The sequence below is a fragment of the Myiozetetes cayanensis genome, unplaced genomic scaffold (assembly GCF_022539395.1).
Source record: "Myiozetetes cayanensis isolate MyiCay16 unplaced genomic scaffold, myiCay2020 scf7, whole genome shotgun sequence".
Lineage (NCBI taxonomy): Eukaryota > Metazoa > Chordata > Aves > Passeriformes > Tyrannidae > Myiozetetes > Myiozetetes cayanensis.
The window spans coordinates 5,510,755-5,533,478 of NW_026087964.1; the positions used below are offsets into that span (position 1 = coordinate 5,510,755).

Here is a 22,724-nt window from a genome sequence, read left to right on the forward strand (position 1 = left end):
TAAATCAGTTATTACTGATCTATTTTAAGAACAGATGCTTTGCCTGCAGCTCCCACTTTATCACCAGAGCAATACAAGTTGGTCTTTTTCATTAGGATGAAAAAGCCACATTCCTGTTTTCAGAGAATTAACAAAAGTTTGCAAAGACCCTTTAGCATTGGAGAGACAGAGTGGTAAAAAGTAATCCTAACACTTAAACGTAACAAAAGTTTCAAGAAATACCAAGAAATATTAAGGCAGGGAACTCTGAGAGAAATTCTATTAAAATCTGATTACATATATCAGATTTTAAATAATCCAATTACATTTTATTTTAGGACATGATATTCCAATTTATTTTACTTGCCACCAAACTTCAATATGGGGAAATGCAATTTTTCTCTTGCTTTTTTTCTAAAAAGCTATACAGAATAGGATGGAAAGCTATATTGAAAAGTTCTGCTCCCTAAATTTTATTTTACTTTAATGGATTATTTTTTAAATGTAATCTTACTTGACAGCAGCTACAAGACAGACTAAATTCCCCTTTCATAATCACCTCCATACATACTCAAAATTCCTGATATATCCAAGAACATTTTATGCAAATGAAGTAAGGCAGGAGGACTCTTATACACAGTAAGCAACTGTTTCATGTTTTTGTTCTGTTTCTCTAATCATTACACCTGTTAAAAAGTACTAGAGATGCTGCCTAAATCATCTCAGGAGATAATTATTATAAGTATCATGAAACATTACACCTTAATGCATTTAAATCAAATATTGCAACTAAAGGCAACAGGACATAACAAAGATAATTCAACTTTTTACAGTAATACTAAATTTTCGGTATATCATGTGTTTACCACCCAAATGACATTTAATATTCTTCCTCATTTCTTCAACATTCCTATAATCTCTAGATGCCTCTGCTCCAGAGCACCCAAGATCTACCAACACATCTCCACATTTGCCAAACTTTGAGTCAGTTTTTTTTTTAATAAAACTATTTTTAGCATGTGCAATACTAGTAAGTTAAACCACAGGTAATCAGAATTTTAATGTCCACTTCCCAATGGAGATAAATCATAACAGCTCCATCTCCAGTACCAGCTGTTTGTAAGGAGTTATCTGCCTTCACATGGGCAGCTGGTCATTCTGTCAAAAGGCTAAGTGAAAAAGCCAATTAAAAAGATGGCCATCTTTTCCTGCACAGTCTAGTGGGGATATTGGAAGATTAGGGAAAGAACAGTTGATGGAACTTCGCTATACAGTGTATGAATGCTGGAAGATTTCTACAACGGGAATTGCTTTTGCTGTTTTAAAATGTGCAGTTTCCCAGGTTCTCTGCTGTTCTACAGGATTTATTTTATCCTCCTACAGAAAAAAAAAAAACAACCCAAAACAACGATTCTCCATCACTTTCCTTCCCTCTTCCATTCTTCTTATGGCACCCAGAGCAGAGCAACTGCAATAAGAAATCTGGAATATTTGCTCCCACAATAATTTCAAATTTCAGCTGCTTTGAAACTGGAAGGATGCCAGCCAGTTTAGACAGACTATTCAAGACATTGTAAGCAAATTAGTCTTTTCTTTGGAAGAGCTTTAAGAAACATTCAATTTATTTAATTACAGCATTCTGCTTTGTAAGCTAATAACGAATGGGTTTGGCTACATAGTAGCGCTGAAATTTTGCTCTAATTTAAGCAACAGAAATCAATTACTTGGAATTGAAGTAGTAAATCTTTCACTTGATCCATCTTTCTACATAAAAGCCTCCGGATTTTAATGTATCCTTTGGTGGCTTTATGTGTTATCTCTTGGTTTATTTGCACACAGGGATGTGCACAGTTTCGGTTCAGATGCTCTGCTGAGGCTTTACAGAAGCACAACAGGCACCCACCACAGAGATTCTGCTTTGGGATTTACTCCAACCTCCCCATTTCCTGGAAAACACAGCTCAGCGTTTCACATAACAGAGAGCACTTACATTTCATTTAGATAGGAAAGATAATGAGTGGTAGTGAGACAATGTATGTAGTTAGCCACAGCAGAGGACAAAAAGTTGGGTTATTTTTGGCCTGGCAGTAATTGGCTATATAGTCAATTATCAGAGCATAAAAGTAACATCAGTTGCTGTATTAGCTTCCAGAAGAGGTACTAAAAAAATGCCAATAAATTCATCTTACTTATACTATAAAACATATGTTTAGATCAACAAAAGGCAGACTTATCTACCCTTTTGTACATGTCCTTGATAAAATTTATGCTGCTCTTCAACTTCAATAAATTTAATATAACTTTTCTGCAAGATTTCTTCAAAGGAATATAAAATATAACTTCCTTTGAGGAAGTACTGTTCAGTACCTCTTTAATATCCATTTTTGAATTATCAGTAAAATCTAGCCAAGGCAACACAGTCTGTGATAATATCTCCATGAGCTGAATAGATGGTATTTTAGCCTCTTCGTTTAAATGTCCTTCACATTTTTTCTTGCAGAGTTCCTTCAACATCATGTTATGACAAAGAGAAGCCACTGATGAACACAAATTAATGCCAAACATAAAGAAAGATTTTATTGTAATTAAAGCAATTAGATAGTATTCAGGTTTCTATGGGCTACTTTTATTAACAGAAGAAACCCCTAATAATGTGTCCTACTCTCTGATGTAACAAACAGGATTTCAAAGGACATGCAGAAGTCCTGGCTTCAGAACCCAGCAGGGTCTCTCCAGACAGCTATTCCACATCCAAAGTCTCTCTCCAGGCAGCAGAGAGTTCTATGGCTTTCCCTCCAGTCTATCTTGCACAGATCCCAAAGGTGCTTTCAGGCTCTTTTTGCCTCATCAGCGAATTGACTTTCCCACTGGCAACACAGCCCCATAGAATCGTTCAGGTTGGAAAAGACCTTTGAGACCATCAAGTCCAACTGTTAATCCAGCACTGCCAAGGCCACGACTAAACCATGTCCCCAAGTGTGACATCTACATACATGTCTTTTAAATCCCTCCAGGGATAGTGGGTCAGCCACTGCCCTGGACAGCCTGTTCGATACTTCACACCCCTTTCCATGAAGGAAGTTTTCCTAATATCCAATCTAAAACTCCCTGGTGCAACTTGAGGCCATTTCCTCTTGTCCTCTCACTTGTTACTTGGCAGAAGAGACAGTCCTCCACCACACTACAGCCTCCTGTCAGGCAGCTGTAGAGAACCATAAGGTCTCCCCTTGAGTCTCCTTTTCTCCAGATTAAAAAAGTCCAGCACCCTCAGCACAAACTTTGTGCTCAGCCACACTGTTTCTGACACAGGCCAGGATGCCATTGGCCTTCTTGGCCACACGCTGGCTCATGTTCAGCTGTTGTTGACCAGCACCCCCAGGTGCTTTCCCGCTGGGTAGTTTTCCAGCCACTCTGCCCCCAGCCTGATGCACTGCACGGGGTTGTTGTGACCCAAGGGCAGGACCCGGCACTTGGCCTTGCTAAACCTCAGACCACTGGCCCTGACCCATTGATCCAGCCTGTCCAGATCCCTCTTCAGAGCCTTCCTGCCCTCCAGCAGATCAACACTTCCACTCCACTTGGTGTCATCTGCAAACTTACCAAGGATTTTTTCTATGTATCAACTTTGGGAAGTAGCTCCTAGTTTAACCTAGCTCACTACAGAGTAGTACCAAAATTCACCATGAAAAAGGCAACTTGGATCTCTAGCAATCTAAATTCTGTACTGCCCCAGACTTGCAACAACAACTCTCAGCAAATAAAAGAGGAATCTCCATTCACGGAGGGCAGAATGGAGGAGATGTAATCATGAATTACTCCCATCTTTGCCTTGCCTTCCCCTGCTGTAAAGTGAAAACTTCCTGCATCCTCAAAACACTGCTGAACTGGCATGGAGCCAGTTTTCTTCCCTATGGTTCTCTGCTGTAAATTAATTCCCTGACCTGCAGTGCACAGCATTTTCATTCTACTCTGTCCATAGTCTTAGATAACAGGCAGTTTCTCAGAATGACCTATTTGATCCATACGAGCAAGTGGAAACACATGAAAAAACTTGTTAACATGGGAAACTACAATTTAAGACTACAGTACTAAACACTACTGGGACCCTTTTCTCAAAGAAAAAATATCTCACAATATTAATTACTCCCTACAAAGGATCAAACATGAAACACAGAAAGGAAATAAAATTCCATTCAAGTATTTTATATTTTCTAGTTGTTGTGCTAATAATTCCATAGTGACCAAAAGTTTCCCAATAATGATGAAGAAAAGCTGTTAAACAGACAAGATTTAAAAAGATACAATTAATAATTTAATTTTCTGATTGGAAATGTTTAACTCTGCACATTTGTTTCCTACCCAACTGTAACATTCCATTGGTCACTTGACATCACTGGGTGGGAAAAGGTAAATTTAAAATCTCTATTTTTGACCCAAGTCCAACAGACTCAAATCAACTCTTCTGATACTTATAGGTTATTTAGTTTATTTAGAACAATTACACTCCAATTCATTTCCTTCATTCAGACTGAAGTATGGTGAAAACATATGAAAGGGTTGACAAGTCTGCCATTTATTTGCAAAACAAATGTTACAAGCTTTCACTGAATGGCACACCCAAATAGCAAACAGGTACCTGACACCAACTGTGTGAAGATGTCAGGCAGCACAGAGAAGACATCTGTTGGAGCACTGCAGCTCACACAAATAATCATTACTGGGAGTAATGAAATGACAAATGGTGCAATCAGTTATAAAACAACTGAACTGGAGATGAAACTCTAGAGGAAAACCATCCAAATTTACAAGCTCTATTATGACAGATAAAAAGTACAGTGGAAATGTGCATTGTCACTGATTAAAGCTTAATCTTGACATCATCACTTCAGGAAGGCTTTCCTCAGTTTCACTTTCTTTATTAAACTGGCACCATCCCCACCTAAATTAAATTAGAAGATATTTTAAATTAGTTGCATAAAAAAGAATAATTTTCTTTGAATAAGGCTTAGCTCACTCTCCCATCAGTCAACTGCCTAATCCTTCTGGCACAAATTTCTGGCTTTCCTACATCTGCATAAAGTCCCTTAAATATAGAACTCATGCGAATTCTTCCAAAGTCCACCATTTCTATTTCAGAAAAAGCCTCAGAACCAGATACAATTCAGAAAACGAGCAATGCTTCCCTCCTCACCACAGATCAATGAGTAACATCCAAGTGTTCCCATACAATTGAATGGGTTGGAGAATCTGCTTTTGTTTTTACTTCTTCCCTCTCCTGTTAAAAAATATCTGCTACAGTTTCTAAACTCTGGGAACGTGAAAGTTTCTTCCAGTCAGCTTCTTCCCTTGATCTCAACAATTACCCTGCTGTCTCCTTCATTGACCTCTGCTAACATAACTAATATAATGTCTCGAGGGATGCAAATTAAGCAGGCAAGAAAGACTTGGCCATTACTTTAGCTAAAAGTACTCCTGGTTCAATCTGCACTGTTTAACCTCTATATCAATTAACAAAGTAACATCAGGAATAGATTCTGGCTAACTTCTAACCAATCATTAGGCTTCAGAATCCAGCAGGGAGTTTCTTACAGTTTTGTCTACTTTGTCTCCTTTAATGAGATCTATTTCTGCCTAATTCTACAAGAAAATGTTCTTCAGTGGACAGATGCGATCAAACATGAAAACATGGCACCTCTGAACTGCCTCACTGTTCACAGTGATTATGGAACATACTCCCAGTTTGCTCTTGTCAAGAATGTTAATGATACAATTAGTATTTCTCAGATAACTCATTGCCAATCCACTACAGCACTGTCCTCTGAGTTCTTTAACAGCTCTTCACAGACACCTTTTTCATCAAGGGATGCCCACTGATGCTGACTTCCTTTGTAAAAACTGCTTCTCTTCAGCATGGATACAATTCAGATAAAGCATTGAATGAAAGGGCATATTTTCCCCTAGGGATTCTTTATTCTCATACCACTTAAACTTATCAGATAATACGAGACACCTTCAGATAAGTTTCTTTTACACCTGAAAGAGAAAGCCACTTTTCATCACAGACGGGCATCAGGTCAATCTGCAGTGTCAGCATTTGGTAGCAAGGCCAATTTGAGAAGTCAGCCCCTTATCTCACCTTCTTTGCAGCTTCTGTCCCCACCTCTGGGCTGTCACATGCTGTGTCACCAGCACTCTGAGCTTACCTTGTACTGGGGTACACAGGAATGGTTTCAGTGCAGTGATCCACAGCAGCCCAGGTCATTTCACTGCTCAGGTTCACAGAACGGCTCTGCAAATACGTGCATCACCACAGCAAATACGTGCCTCACTACAGCAAATACGTGCATCAGGACAGCTGAAGAAGTGTTTCCCAGAGGTACAAAGCTGACCAGCTTAAACTGGCTGTGGATAAGGATCTATAAATCCACTGATCTCAGAGATGTGCTTTGAGGGATGCCATGCTTAAGTGTGGGGATAGGAACCAGAATAATATAAATTTGGAATGAAAAACTTTTAGACTGACACTGCCAACAGACCATGAAATAATGCCTCAGGACCTATGTGTGATAACACAGAAATACACATTTGAACAGGTTGGGGTTTTTTTATAAAATTAAAATTTATTTATCTTGTTTGCCCATACTCAACTACATACCCAAGCAATAAAGTTAAGAGATTCATTGAAACTAAGATGTTTATAACATTGCTACTGACTGCCCAAAGGCTTGCTTCAATCAAAGACTGGGCAATCCACATGCACAGCTGCTGAAGCTATCATAGGACTCTAACCAAAACCACTCAAATTTACATGAATATTTTTTTCTGAAATCACTTGATGTATTTCCATTATAAAACCCAGCACTGGTAATAAAACCACTGGTAGATTTAAAAGCCTTTACATACTAGCAAAGAGAGAACGCACTTAGCATTAAATACAAATGAAAAACCTGATTTCACTGATTACAGAATTAATTGAGTAATGCTGGAACTGTGCATCTATAAACAAAAGACAAAGAAAGGCCAATGTGAAATTATATCACCAATTACATCCAACAATAGTTCAACTCAAAACTGCAGAGCCAAAATCTTTGGAGACTTTTATTCTATGATTGTTCAAGCCTCTAATAATTTCTACTGTCTCTGTATTTTAAATGAATAAGGTTCTATTTACATCAAGATAATGCTGTTTTCCTTGTTGAAGAATCCCCTCATAATTTCCTTTTCTCAATTATAAAATATGATTTACTTCTGGTCTCTTATTTGCATAGCAGAATAAGCCAGACAACTACAAATATATTAATTAGATCTACTGAGAAAACTCTTCACATTCCAGCTACAGGGTTAATTTATTTTTTACAGTCAAATTTGCAAAATCCCTGTGGAGGACAATATTGCAAATAATAAACAAGGCTGCCACTGAGGCCAGAGGTTCGTACCAATGTGTGAAAATTGCAAATACTTTTAAATCCCAGTTACCACATAACTCAAAAGTAGACGTGACTCTGCAAGCCTGCTACAAGTCATCCTTTTTTATTTATGTCTGCACCAAACCTAAAAAAAAAAAAAACCAAGAAAACTAAAAACCCACCCCCAAAAAAAGACCTTCTCACAGTATCAGAGCAATTCTAAAGCAAAACTTACAAGAGCTTACGTCAAGAAGGCCGCTCGAGCTCAGTGCCTCAGTTGCACAAATCAATTCAACAAGCTTTGCAGCCTGGAGATGATCATCACTTAACACTTCTACATGAACTATTACACTGTTTTATTATGAACACTATGTAAGTGGAAGAGCAACAACTTCAACAGTAGTTTCAGATACCCCAGGGCAATTGAGAAATCGAGGGATACAAGTAACTGTTGCTTGGTATTTGTGTAAGTAATCTTCAGGCACAGAAACCCTGAGAACTCCAGAGAACTGAAAATGTGTTCTCAGGGCAAGAATTTATATTGTATATATCGCATGGCAGTGTCAAGAGCACTACATCTTTTTAATTAAATTTTGGGTTATTTTCCTGAAATACTGAACAAAGAGCAGTATCAACAGGTAAGAAGGCAGTTGGCTTCACTTGCTCCGCAGCACAAAGAACTGACTACTTGGGGTTACGCTGCTGCTCTTCAAAGTGTTGAAAAAATAGCACTAATGGAAATCCAGCAGAAGAAAACAGGTGGTATAAGCAAAAAGGTAAGCTTTCCTAAACAACAGCACACTGCGTAATTCATTTTACCCAACTACATATTTCCCAAAGCCTTTAAAATGGGGAGTTTCCATGTGTGCAAGTAGTGCAAAATTATGCAGCAGCAAAGCTATCAAACTTGTCCTTATCACAAGCTGTTTTCATATCAATCATCTCAAACTTCTTTGAAGCAAAACTAGCTTGCTAATACTTGTATACTTTCAAAAATGAAGTATTTTTTTATTTACTGTCCTAAAGTCTGCGTTATTTTTCACCAAGAATGCTCTGCAGCAACGACCTAACACAAATTCTTTTCCAAAGTGTAAGATGGAGGCAGAAGACAGTCAGTGCATCTCTAAATCAGTAAAGGAGTTTGGAGTTATGCTTGAAGTATTTAAGCTTCCACTTCTCTCTAGTTATAAAGCTGCAATGACTGAACAAGCTACCCTAAAGGGTAACAATTTGCTTTCTTCCCATCACCTTGAACTCCAGCCATTCAATTAGTAGTCTACTGTTATACACTAATAGTAACAATAGGGCAGTCTGAAGTTATTCTATTTCTCAAACTCCTATATATTTTGTAATCCCTCCTTGTAATATGTAGAAGTCCTGGCTGTGTCCAATGTTTAATATATGCAGATAACCATTTAAAGGCTTTCACCTAAAGGTGCAGCATGAGGAACTAGCAAGAGGAGCTCGAAGCTCAGTCCCAGAGACACAACAATCACTGGCATAAGCAAAATGTGGTGGAACAATTCCCATAACTGGTGTGCCATGATGGATGGTTAGAGGCTCTCCAGAAGGGATAGGCAGGGCAGGTGAGGCGTTTTATGTGATGGAGGGGCAGGAATGTAGGTAGCTTGCAGTTGGTAACGGCATGGTCGAGAGCCGCTGGGTAAGGATTAAGGGACAAACAAATGACAAGGATGTTGTCCTGGGAGGAGGAGAGAGGAGACCTCATCATGGCCTGCAGCTTCCTCAGGAGAGCAAGTGGAGGGGCAGGCACTGATCTCTTCTCTGTGGTGACCAGGGATAGAACCACAGAGAACAGCATGAAGCTGGGTCAGGGGAGGTTTAGGCCAGGTATGAGGAAAAGGTTCTTCATCTAGAGGGTGGTTGGACACTGGAAGAGCTCCCTGGGGAAGTGGTCACAGCACCAAGCCTGTCAGAATTCAAGAAGGGTATAGACAATGCTCTCAGGCACACAGTGTGACTCTTGGGGGTGCCCTGTGGAGGGCCAGGAGTTGGGACTTATATGATCCTTGTGGGTCCCTTTCAACTCAGGATATTCCGCTCTATGATCCTATGATTTTGTTTATTGAAAACTTACTTATGATGAGCTGACACACACAAAAAAATGTTGCACAATACTCCACAAAATATTCTTCATAATAATCCATTATTATGAATTTAATTATTTCACATTAAAAAACAGCCTTTCACTTTCAAGTATGGTAAGGTCACAATGAAAATTAAATTCCACTGCCAAGAACTGTCTTAAAAAAATTAATAACTTGCCTTGTCTTCCTTATCATACTTCTCCAGCATTAAAGAAAAAATAAAAGGGAATTTCTTATATGATTAAGTGAAAAAGCTTCTAACAGAAGAAAACAGACTTAATCCCCAAGTACAGAAACATCACCAAATAAATAATTTGCACGTATCGTTAATCTTGCTACCATGGTGCTACCATGTGCACGTGGAGGAAAGAAGGCAAACTGCAGCATATTTAATTTGTGAGACTACATAAACAATTCAGTAGCTGATACTAGAATTTATCCTTTGCAACAATAAAAATAAAAATAATTAAAATCTAGCAAATCACACTAGGGCAGAGAGCAATCCTCTGATGGCACTGCTGAAGAATGTGGAAGAACTATAAAGCTCCTGATAGTCAAACACGTCACATTACGTTTATTCCTACAGAACTGGATCTGGTATAGTCTCCTACTTCACAAATGCTGAGAAAAGTCAGGTTTAAAATGACCTGGGCTCCACTGTCCTCATTTAGCCTTCAAATGCTCTGGGAATTACACCAGTGTGTCTCAGGTCCACTATATCAATATTCAATCAAGGTACCAAAAGGTCAATTAATCTTAATGTAAAAAGTATGATCTGCGCCCAGTAATCATGCATTAAGAAATGAAACATTTTTTAAAACAGACTTCTAGAAGATTTTAATACCACAGAAATTAAGAGCCTTCTATAGCTGGGGTCTCTCTTACAAAGAATAAAATGCTGTATTTTTTTAGTTTGAATAAAACTTGTGACCAAAAAAAAATTACTGTTCTAACTGAAGTACAGGTAAAATATTAATTTTGCTCTCTGGTTCTCACCTCATGTTTTATAGGGGTGATTACTTCATTTTCCACCAAAAAGAGTGGTTTTCCATAGAAGTTTGCATGCAATGAATGTGGTCATCCTGAGCAAATGGTACAGTTTAACCTCGCATCACATTCCTTTTAATAACAACCCATGGTTTCCCCAGCATGCACCATTTAACATAATATAATCACATCCCCTTTTTCACTGATAAAAAATTAATTGTGTTTTGTATACAAAGATAAGTTCCCTTTTCATTATTTAGCAACTTGTCAATCTAGCTTCGGTTTCACCCTTGTGCATTATTGATTACCACCTGTGTTGTCATTTCATGCTACATCAACTTTTATTTATTTTTAAATATATATAATAAAAAAATTCAAATGTCACACACTGAAGAGCCTTTCCATTTCCCACTGCAGAGAAATCCACACATGCTCTATGACAGATTTCACTGCAGCTCAGTCGTGGCTGTCCTCCACTGCTGGCGTTTTGCAAACCCTACAACAATTTCAGTGTTGTATGTGGTGGTTTTGTGTTGGAGGTCTTGCTTGTTTGGGGTTAGCTTTCTGTTGGGGTTTTTGTTGTTGTTGTTGAGTTTGGTTTTCTTTAATTAAAGAAAACAACAATACACCACCTTCATGGTGCAAGCTGAGGTGAGAGACAACTGGACTGCTTTCCCAGGATCAGGTTGAAATTGGTAACCACCTCCTAAAGTGACCTATTATCAAACACGATCTCTACCTCAAGGAGACACTAAAGAGTATCAGATGAAGAGATCCCCCCTTTTATACTTATCTTATCCATCCAACTCCATTTCCCAAAAGCAAATAAGATTTCTAAGCTTTTAAGATACACACAAGCATATTTCAAAGCTGAAGGGCATATATTTTCTTTTTACATTAAAACTTTGATTTTGATTGAACAAGGCTAAGTGCCAGATCCTGCCCCATGTTGGGGAAATCCTCAATACCAATATGGACTGGGCAATGAGTGGATTGAGACGAGTCCAGCAAAATAGGACCTGGAGGTGGATGAAAAACTGAAGGGCAAAGCTTTGTTTCCATTGGCATTCTTATCTCAACTTATTTCATACTGATGCTTTCAGCTGTCAAATTGAGCTTGGAGAAATTTGGAGAAAAGTCTAGTTGAAACACAGCAATTTTTAATAATATTCACCATGTATTTTGCATTTTATATTGCTACAGAAATTGAGACAGACAAATGATAACACAGTACAGACATGAGTGGCTTTCTCTAAGGACTCTGACTCCTCAGCAACATTTACTTGTGCTGTGACAGAGAATGAGGTTCAGAATCACAGGTCTCTGCTTTCTACCACTACATATGGAGGAGTGACCTATACAAGAAGCAGTCCATGATATGCCACATTTTAAAGCCTAATATTACAGCAAACTGAAACTGCTAATAGCTGACCTGAAAATGGTGGGTTGGCAACTGCAGAAGTTCAAGAGGTGCTTTCCAAGTAGGCAAGTAACAGGAAGGGAGTGAAGTCAGTATAATATGCTACAAGTCAATGCAGTGTCCATCACCTCCACCACTGAGCCAGAAACACTCATGTTTCACAAATAGTATAAATTCCCCATTTTACTATTCTGTACAGTGTAATGGGCAGCACAGCCGGGAAACTTCTGTGGTTTGCTTCAGGTCAGTGCCCTGATGGGACAAATTCCTTCCCTGTGCACTTCAGCAGATCAAGTTACACATTGCTGAGACACAATCTGCAGGAATAATGTTGATAAAACCTTGCTGGGAACTGACTCATATGCTATTCTGAGACCTCACTACTGTACACAAAGAAGTAATTCCCAGTGTACTGAAGCAGCAAGTGCTATGATCCTGAAAACATTTTCACAATGCAAAGTACTTATGCACAGGTTCGTTACCTATGAAGTCCTAACAAATCTCTGAGTTAGAAATGCAGGTTGTTTTTTTTTTCTCTTTACTTTTAAACAAAACCAATCAAGTTCTGTAATACCTAACAATAAACCTAATCCCATTTACAGAACTGAGAAATTGTTTTAAACCAGTTAATCAACTCAACTAACAAAACAATAATCAATGTGAAAACAGCAATGGTCAAAGCAAATTTAGAGAATGATCACAAACGCATAAGTGAATAATTCAAAAGGGTACATGAAGTACCATCACTTCTTATGCAATTCAATACCATGTGATGTTGTGATTAGCACAGGAAAGGACACCTTATTATATCACTAATATAAAAATACTGCAATGATTTGTGTTGTAGGGAAAAAAAACCTGTCAGATGAACCAGCACTGCATATTACTCAAGATGCACTAACACAGAGATATTCTGCTTAAGGAAAACATGAAGTACTTTCCTTCTATTATCATCAATCAAGTTCAATAAACCGGTATGACATTCTACCTACCCTTTTGTTCTTTTAAGAAGAACTTACACAGCTTTTCATCATGCATCTTCGCACACTTTAGCTATTGTCAATTTTAAATGAAACCACTAGAGAAAGAAGTGTTTTATTCTGTTGAATAGGTATTAACTACACAATAAATGCAAGATACTGTGTTGATAGGTATGTTATGCTCTTACAATATTTAACCACTGACATAAAAAAACCAAAGCAAAACCAGGGATGTAATTTTTATAATAGGCGACTGTAACTGGAAAACAGTGTTACATGACATTATTGTGAAAATGAAAAGTAAAGCTTTGAAAACCATTACCCTGATTCTTACTCACAGATACATGCCACACAGCATCCTGCTGTACAGCCAACCCACAGCATCTGAAACCCAAGCTGCAAGATGTTCAGAAATTCTGAAATGTTAATTTAACTGTTAACAGTGGGACTCTTACCAGCAAATAGTACTAAGACAAAAGAGTGTAAGCCAGCTTTCAGAATTGCAAGTTTCTTTACTAAGGAAGTATCAACAGTCTTTAAGACTGAAGTTCTCTGCATATCCCACGGGAATACCACAATGCACCATATCTTCAACTTGCCTTGACTAATACTGCCAGTTTAGTTAAGACAGAAAACATCAAATATGTCCACTATAAAGCACTACATTCTTTAGGCAGAGGCCTTCTCGTTTGTCTGAGTCCATTCACACACTATATAATAAACTTGGAGATCTTCAACACTACTCCTGTAAGTTGAAAATGGAGGCAAAGTTACAAAACTTAGCTCTTCAGATATGGTTACGATTCAGCAGAATATCCAACTTATCTCCAGAAAGAATCACAGTTTGTAAGACTTGTAGTCTTTAAAAGAAAAAAATCACACTAATTTAAAGATCATCAAATAATAACGATCATCTATTAATCCAGTAAACACTATCAGTAAATCACCTGAAAATAAGCAACCCAGGAACAATTAATTTCAAAACCAGATGCAAAGACAGAAGGGTATGGGATTTTAGAAGTCTTTGTCCCTAGAAAACACTAAAATCTGACAGAAACAGTATACCTCTGAACTCAGGGAGGTAAAAATTTGGAATGATCTGGAAAGCCTAACAATATACAGAAAAAACAAGGACGGAACAGGGGGAAAAAAAAAGTAATGCAAAGACTGGGAGTCTGGTTAACTGTGTTCTGTGTTCACAAGACATTTCTCAGAGGTTTGTCTTGAAGAGTCAGAAGTGCGTGTTTCTAAATAAGAGGTCTCAGAAATGCCTGACTGTTGTTGCAGATACCACAGGGTTATTGCACAGTGCAGCTGCTACCCTACTTTCACATGCACAACCTTCCACTACAACCATTCTGACCCCAGGGCTGGCTGTTTGTTCCCCATTGTTCTCAACTCAAACTCCACCACACCTGAGGCTAAAACCGATTTGTCCTCCTACCACGCAGTATTTGATTAGCAAATACTTACATTCTGAATCTTTATTAAAATACTGTTCCTTCTCTTATTTGGCATTTACAGGGCAAATTCTTAAAAGAAAAAAACCCCAAACCATTGCTTTTACACAAACTGCTACAAAGTAGCGTAAATCCTAATTAGCAAAGTAGTTTTTGACATGACATTTGATGACGATCTGACCTATTCTGCAGAACTTTGAAAATGACAAATTACAGAAATAACTACATGACCAAAAAAAAAAAAAATCTCCATCTTTTCTTTCGGCTCTAGCAACAGATTGTTCTTACTAAAACAATCTGTTTGACAAATGAAAAGAAATTACCAGCCATCAGAAGGTATTAAGAGTCACAAGGTGGTGAGTCACTATAGAACAAGTCAAGTGAACTGACCAAGACTGCTCTCAGAGTCTGCATTTCTTGCATTCCTACAGGTGAAACATTCAGAAAAGCTCCTTTTTGAACAGAACAGCTCCTCAGGTGTGCCTATACTATGAGAAACAAATCAGAAAGCCTGTGCACCTGCAGAGAAAGAGGGAATAAATTGTCACTGCCAGGGATAAAACAACCAACAAGGAGACTGTCTTGCATGATGATATTTCTCATCCACCCTTATTATCAGAAAAGAAAACCTTTCCTGAAAAAGCCAGTCGGGAAAGAATTTGACTAGAAAGGTTGTGGAATGTCCATTACTGGAGGTTTCTAAGAACAAGTCAGACAAATATTTGTGAAGGGGGATTTACACACAGCTGATCCATCACACAGAAGACTCAAGTCAATGACCTTTCAAGGTCACTCTCACCCGTAAGTTTTTCCCTCCAAGTCACCGCATTTTGACTCTTACTAAACTTATGGCTTCCAGTTTGGCAAACCCTTAAGGGTTTTCTCTAGGGACAGTACAGTAGGAAACTGTGAAGATATTCAAAGTTGACAGAAGCATTAAAATTGTTTCTGACATAACAATACATTGACTGTCAACTCTTTCTCTGTAAGTGCTCTTCAAAAAGCTGCACTTTTAAAATTTAGTTTTCCTGCAAGCAAGCACACAGCACCTGACTATTTTCCTTTACAACAGACCCACTTAACTTAATGTGAACATTTCCTACAATGATCAGGGCACTTATCTTGAAACTCATCTTAACATGATTAGTGATGAAATTTTTTCCACATAATGAAGTTTGGTACATTTTATTAGTAATAACAGGAAGAAATTCTAGTAAGGGTGAATCAAAATACATTCTTTACACTTGACTGCGCAATTTTTAACTTGGTGGAGATGTTAATGAATCTTTATTACTACGGTCTTTCCACTTCAAATTGTCCTGAGGTGACTGCAAGAGTTTACTTTTTGTGCAGAAAACCTCTTATCACCTGAGCATGGTGTATTCTGGACTTGAATCTGCTTTGTTTTAAAGGTGTTTTCTTGGGTGTGACTGGGAGAGAAAACATCAAAGCATTCGTGCAAACACTAGTTGTACCACAGAAGTAGTTTCTACTTCTAAAAATCGGAATTTTAGTCCTGAAAGTCTTGATGTAGAACGGCATACAGCGTGATAGGGAAAGTTATACTTTCTCAGCAGGTTTTCAAATTTCTGAATACGTTTTCTTAGTAAATGGTCATAGTTTAACCTGGCAGGCAGTTAAACACCACACAGTCCTTTATCATTCCCCTCGCCCCAAGAGAATGGGAAAGAGAATTGACAAAATAAAGTAGAATTCATGGGTTGAGATAAAGACAGTTTAATAGGATAGAAGAGGAAATGACAATAAACAAAATAAGGGATACACAATGACCAATGCCCAGACAATTCCTGTGCAGCAGCCCCCAGCCAGCTTCCCCCCAAGTTTACAAACTGAGCATGATGCCATATGGTCTGGGATACCCCTCTGGCCACGTGGGCTCAGCTGTCCTGGCTGTGTCTCCTCACAAATTTTTGTGTCTCCCCCAGCCTACACACTGGCAAGGCAGTATGAGAAGCTGAAGAGTCCTTGACCACTGTTTAGCACCAATTAAAACATCAGTGTGTTACCAACACTGTTCTCACCCTTAATCCAAAACACAGCTACTGGGCAGAAAATTAATTCTATCCCAGCCAAAACAAGGACATAAATCCAATCACAAAACTGTGAAATTATTTGGAGACCAAGACTTGGCTGAATTGGTCTTTGCATTCTCTGGTTCTTCTCCCTTCAAATCTGGCTCAAAGGATAGCCATATTTCAGTAACTGGTCTCAGGAATCTTTTTTTAGGTATTATACAATGGAAACTTTGAGACATTCATACTTTTGTAGTAATTTACAGATAAAACCCCTCTTTTGCTTGGCTTCTTGGTAGTTACTCTCATCTTCAATACTATTTACATGAAGCAGAGAACATTCTTTCCATAATAACAGAAAATCTACCAGCTGTCTTAATGTAGTTCATTTATTAATGGAAAACTATCAGATTCATGAGATATGAAATCTGAGAAGCTACAAATGACATGGCTATTTTCTGCTGCTTGAAATTTTGAAATACTCCTCGTGTCCTAGTAAGCCCTCTATACTTATTTTATATAAAGGAAACAAAGTTTTTAATTTGTGTTCTTATTCAGGAAAAATATCAACACTCTTAAATGAGACGTAGTAAGTTTAATTTATGGACAGTGTTTTCAAAAATATACACTTTTAAAGTAAGGACAGGCATGTATCTACCAAAGGTTCCTTTCACAGAAGTTCATTAAATAAAAATTAATATGATAAGCAATAGTGTACATTAAATGTACACAAAAATATCAGTGAAATCAGGAAGGTGCCATTTTGATTACCTGACAAGAGCGAAACTGGTTGACCAGCAGTGTACATCTCTGTGGGTCTTTTCTTCCATCCAAACTGTCCAGTTCAGCTGCTACTTGATTTAGTTCCTCATCAGCGTAGTAGAACTGAGCAAGGAGCTGTGGGTCCGTTCTCTGTATTGGACACACAGACAATATTACATTATTTTTGCAAAAAAACCCCACCCACTTCAGCTAGTTGTATTTACTGTGATTTTTTTTAACATCTAAGCCATACTGTGGCAGCATGGATAAGAATGATCTTGGGATATTTACCCACATGTTGAAATTTTTTCTACCTCGAAGAGAGAACCCCAAACCTCTCACATAACAAGCCTGGGACATTTCTCAACCTCTGATAATCCCTGAAACCACCCTGGTGTTCTCACTACTTGTGGCATAATTATCTGGAGGAGCAAACAACTGAATCACAAGTTTTGTTTATTAAACTAGAGTTCAGTTGCTTTCCAAGTAAAAACAAACCAATCATGCCCCCTAAATGTACCAAGCAATGGAATAATCTCCCAAGCAATGAGGTGACCTTGGCAGCATGATGAACAGTGCTATCTGATCAGAATCACCTCTTTGAGGAGCACAAGAATGAAGCCACAGAAGGGAAAGGTACTGAATCTACCAGGGCCAGGTAGATGTCAATACTTCACAAAACAAATAATAATATGACTAAACAAAGCATTACAGAGAGAAAACTATGTGACAAGTCTTTCAAGTGACAGTGAACAGAATTATCAAAATGGATTTTTGGCCACACTAAGACAAAACAGAAATTATAATAGAAAGGAGAGAAGAATAAAGGACTGTCTCCTCGATAATACTGAGAAATATTAATAATAATGGTTTGCACCACAGAAGGATTTTTAAATATTAACAGCTGGCAATTTTGATGCTTATGAAAGCTTTTATCAAAATATTTAAAAAATAAGGGATTAGTGTGTGTGAAAGGAGGAGATAAGAATTTTGACTGTTCAAAGAGAGTAGAGATACACAAGTGGGAGGAGAGAGGGAGTAGCTTTTTGTAGATGCTACCAACTTGGTAAAAGATTCACAGGCTGTGATAAACACAACCTTCTATTATTCCAAAGAAGTATTTAGTACAACATACACAAGATTTGTGGGACATGTGTATAAAATGAAAACAGTTTTTCATCACAGTGTAAGAAACATAAAGACTATGCTAACTGTAAACTGGGAATCAGAATTAGTTGTCTCTAGATGAAAGAAAAAAATGTTGATAATAAAAAAACCCAAATAGCTGTAAAGTATCTGAAATTGATTCTTAACGCACTGAAGAATGAAACAACTCAAAAATGCTTTTAAGAAAGGCTAGTCTAGGTATAGAAACAGTAAAAACACAGACTAAGCTGCAGGAAAACAATTCATAGTGCCTCAAATACTGGGGAAAAAATAACATAGGTAAGAAGTTCCAGGTAAAGAAAACAGTTGGGTAAAGTGAAAACATTGATTTTATAAACTAAAGAAATAGAAAAAGCATAGAAATTACCAAGAAGTAACACCTTTTAAATGACAGCTAGTGAAGATGAACAAGATAAGCATATTAGAGCACAACATGTACCAACAGAAACAAGTGCAATACAGTGAAGAAATCAGTCAACAGCAAACCAGAAGATAGTATCACTTGAAAAGACATCAGCACCAAGGGCAACAAATGGCAAAGGACTGTAACACTGAGGGTATAATGACGATGTACATGTTGTGAACCATAATCTTTCCAATCTGAAATACAACACATTGTTAAACTCCATAGTTTAGTCTCCAGAACACAGATCCCCACAGAAGAATTCCTTTCAGGCCTTCCTAGTCCATGAGCATTTAAACCTGCACAGCTATTTAATGCCTGAAAAGGACCTTTTGAAGAGAACAGTAAATATCCTCCACACTTGACAGGATCAAGGAGTTAATCAATGGAAGCATTTTATTGCCATAAGACTCACAGAAAAAGATTTAGACTTAGAAAGGATGCTTCATATGCCCTCAGTGTTATGAGGGTTCTCAGTCAGTGATTTAATGAGACAACAACAAGCTCTGACAACAGAGGTACCCATTCCTGTTCCTATATGCCTTACCTGTGTGTGAACGTAGAGAATTTACACCTTGAACACTTTTGTGAGCTATCACATTGCCTGGTAGCTTCCTACAGCACTACTTTACACCCCTAAATTCTGAGGCAAATCGGAAATGGAACATCTCTTCAGGCAGCTGAAATGCAGCAATGAAAGTGGTAGGGTTTGGGGTTGGTTTTTTTTTTGTTCTTTAATCGGCCACTGTCTACAAAATAGAGAGCCTTTTCACTCCAGCTTCTTCCTAATCCTTTCAATGTTGTCTTTTATTAAGCAGTTTCAGTACCATAAGCTGTCAAAAATCTACAGTCTTGAATAATGTCTTCACTATAGCCTTGGGATAAAGGTGTCCAGGGAGAAGGATAAAGCTTGTGATATATCGTCAGGGAAACAAACAAAATTCAAAAAGAATGATAATAACAGGGAGAGTCTATAGTTAAACTACTGAATTTAATGTTGTTTACTTCTAAATTTCTGTATTTATAAAGTCAGGCATTAACGCCTAAAACATTTCTTTAAACATTCCCTACACAATTATTTTTATTATTTCTCAATCTTACCTTTTCCTTCAGCATTTATCCACAACCATTGAAACCTTCCCTACAAGGTTATTAACCAAAGATGCAGGAGTTTGTGTGTGGAATTGTGGCAAAGCACGACTGCTGATTTATAAGCACCTAAATTGCACTGCAGAAGCAAAATAAGGCAATTTATTAAGACCAGTCTCAAGCAAAACAAGTAAGCCTGAGATACTTAGCTCCCACGTGGCTGATTTTTTCAATTGGAGAAACAGAAGTTTTAATTGAGTTCTCTCAACTGTGTTATGTTTGGTGTGGATTAGCAGTGTGATCTTTGATTAATTGTGTCAATCATATGTGGTCCCTGGTAAGCTGAAACTGCATGAAACTCTAAATCTCTTCACAGGGGGCCATTTAAAGCAAATAACCACAACTTCATAAATTCAATTTAATCCAATTGGTAGCAGAAAATAGGAGATACTGGAGCCACGTTCAATGCCAATTCCTACTTTCAGTTTATGCAAAATAGAGTTCAACTAATTTCATCCAAATTCCCTACTATTCTTTGACAGAATAAGAATTAGCAATTCTCATCCATAGTTGCTCAAATTACTTGAAAAAAAAAATTTGAAAGCACCTAACAGAGAACCTACCACTTATCCAGGTAGTTTGTTTCAGGAAATAATCACATTAAACATCAAACTAATGCATCTAATTTTTTGTTTTGCTTTGCTAGACTTCAACTTCTACATACTGCTCATTCTACCTTTTTCAACTTACACATCAAGTATTTGCATTACCTTTTATTTGTCTATTTCTGTAGCCACTGACTGCCCCTTTAAACATATCACTACTGGAGGTTGCACATAACGGCTTTGGGATTTTGGGGGAGAATTTTTGTTGGGTGGTGTGGAAGTTTTTCGTATGTGGTGATATTGTTGTCTGTTAGCATCCCAACACCCTCCTGAGCATGAGCTATCCAAGAAGGAGTCTCATTCTATCCATGCACCCTGCATTCCTTCTGCCTAACACCTCCTTATATTCCATTTCAAACATTCAAAGGGATTCAGCCAAACCAGTGGCCCAGTGTTCTGCATCTCGACTGCCAGCACAGAACTTACCACACCACTGGAGAACATTCTCCACAGATTTGAAAGCATCACTTTGTACATGGGTCATAACTTACTTTCCCCATTTGTACAGTGTACACTGACTATCATTCCAGTCAGTGCAGAGACAGGAATCACCAACCCATAATAATTAAAGAAAAAAAACAACCAACCAACCAAAATAACACACATGTAGCCATGTCATACAATACATCTTTTTTTTTCATTAGTGATCACTCACTGAATATGTACTTTAATGATTTTTATGTTTTATTAAGTACCACTCATTAGGTCAGATACCAAAATCAGAAGATGCCTGCCTGCCATCCACAAGGTCTGTATAAAACTGCCCCATGAAAAAGTTGCATTAACTATTGAACTAGTTACACTCTGGCTTTGCCCATGAAGTCCTATCAATGAACAGTGACTAGGATTAGGTTAGTTCAGTTTGTTGCATAATGAATCCTGATCTGATTTTTCAAATAGGATTTAAATGGACTATAAGAGAATGTTAAGAAGAAAACAACTTCATTTAAGAAACCTGTTAGATACAGGTTATTAGAAAAACAACAGGTTTATAAAGCTATTTACTGCATGATATCAGAAGAAAAGATGTTATTCTCACATTTTGTAAACAAGCTGGCAGACCAAAACTAGAAACTGTCACTAAAAAAAAAAAAGTGATGACTAATTGGGAGAGGAAGAATTCTAGCACAGACTTCTCAACACAGGACAAAGACCAAAAATATACTACCAGTGAGAAGCCAGGGTGCTGACAGAACAATCCCAAACCACACAGTAATTCTGGAATTTAAGAATCACCTTGTGAAAAATCACATTTCCAGAAACAAGGGTGGTTTCTTAAGGAGATTTCCTCCTTTTGAAACAAAACCGCAAGCACCTTTTGCATGATTTTTAACAGCAGCTTTCAAATATCAATACTGCCTCTTTTTGAGGAACATAAAACGTGCGTCATGTTATAAATGTAACTGACAGCAGCCCATAATTTGAACATTAAAGGGAACATTTCCCCCAGGTTTCTCTGATCCTTTGTGAGGAAGCAGAGATATCGTACAGGCTTTTTTTTCTGCTGAGATCACAACAGGAACGGAGCCACCACCACCACCACAAAAAGAAAACATGATCACCCTAAATAAGCCCAAGAACAGACTTAAGCAAGGGAACTATGCAGATGAGCAAGATCCCAGCTAGTGATAGCACTGATGCCTGTCAGTTGTCCTCTGGAAAATAATATTCATAGTTTTTGAATTGCTGATCTAAAGGCTTCAGAACAACAGCTAACCCCCAACCCCATTTGAAATAAAATCCATGGACCCCAGATGAAAGGTTCCAGATCTCCCCTTGTTCACTGGCACTTTTCCAGCACTAAGCATTCATGTCTCTCCCACACGCTCAGAAACCCTGACTTGATCCCCATGGAAAGAAACTACACAGAAAAGCATTAATTACATGCCTCTGCTGATGGTAAATCCAGATTGCCTTTTGACAAGGGAACAAAGTAAACCCATATCCACTGGGTAACTTTACAAGCAGTACTTGGTAAAAGGTGCATTTTACGCAAATACACGTATCTTATTACACGTTCTATGAAATGCCTTCACAATCACAGGACAACACTTGGTGACAGTTCACGTGTGATATTTTTAACTGCTGTAGGGCCACATGACACAACCCTTAACCCTTCAGGTTAAAACTCCTGCTCACCCATTTCTATTCTGCTACAGCTCTAATAGTTGAAGAGTTTTAGAGAAAGGCCATCACATTCACATCAGTGAAACTGTCTTGCAGCTACACAGCTTCCCTTATTCCCCCTTTGGTAAGGGAAAGGTG

General features: G+C 37.9%; 1 protein-coding gene across 4 annotated transcripts in view; it reads right to left on the minus strand.

Annotated features, from left to right (window-relative positions):
* Positions 1-22,724, minus strand: part of ZFYVE28 (zinc finger FYVE-type containing 28) — a 150,690-nt gene that overhangs the window by 64,889 nt on the left and 63,077 nt on the right. For all 4 annotated transcript variants that reach the window (XM_050337808.1, XM_050337810.1, XM_050337809.1 and 1 more), the window contains one exon: positions 17,145-17,285. In XM_050337808.1, the coding sequence (XP_050193765.1) occupies positions 17,145-17,285 (141 nt within the window). Of the gene's footprint in view, positions 1-17,144; positions 17,286-22,724 lie in introns of those variants that run through there.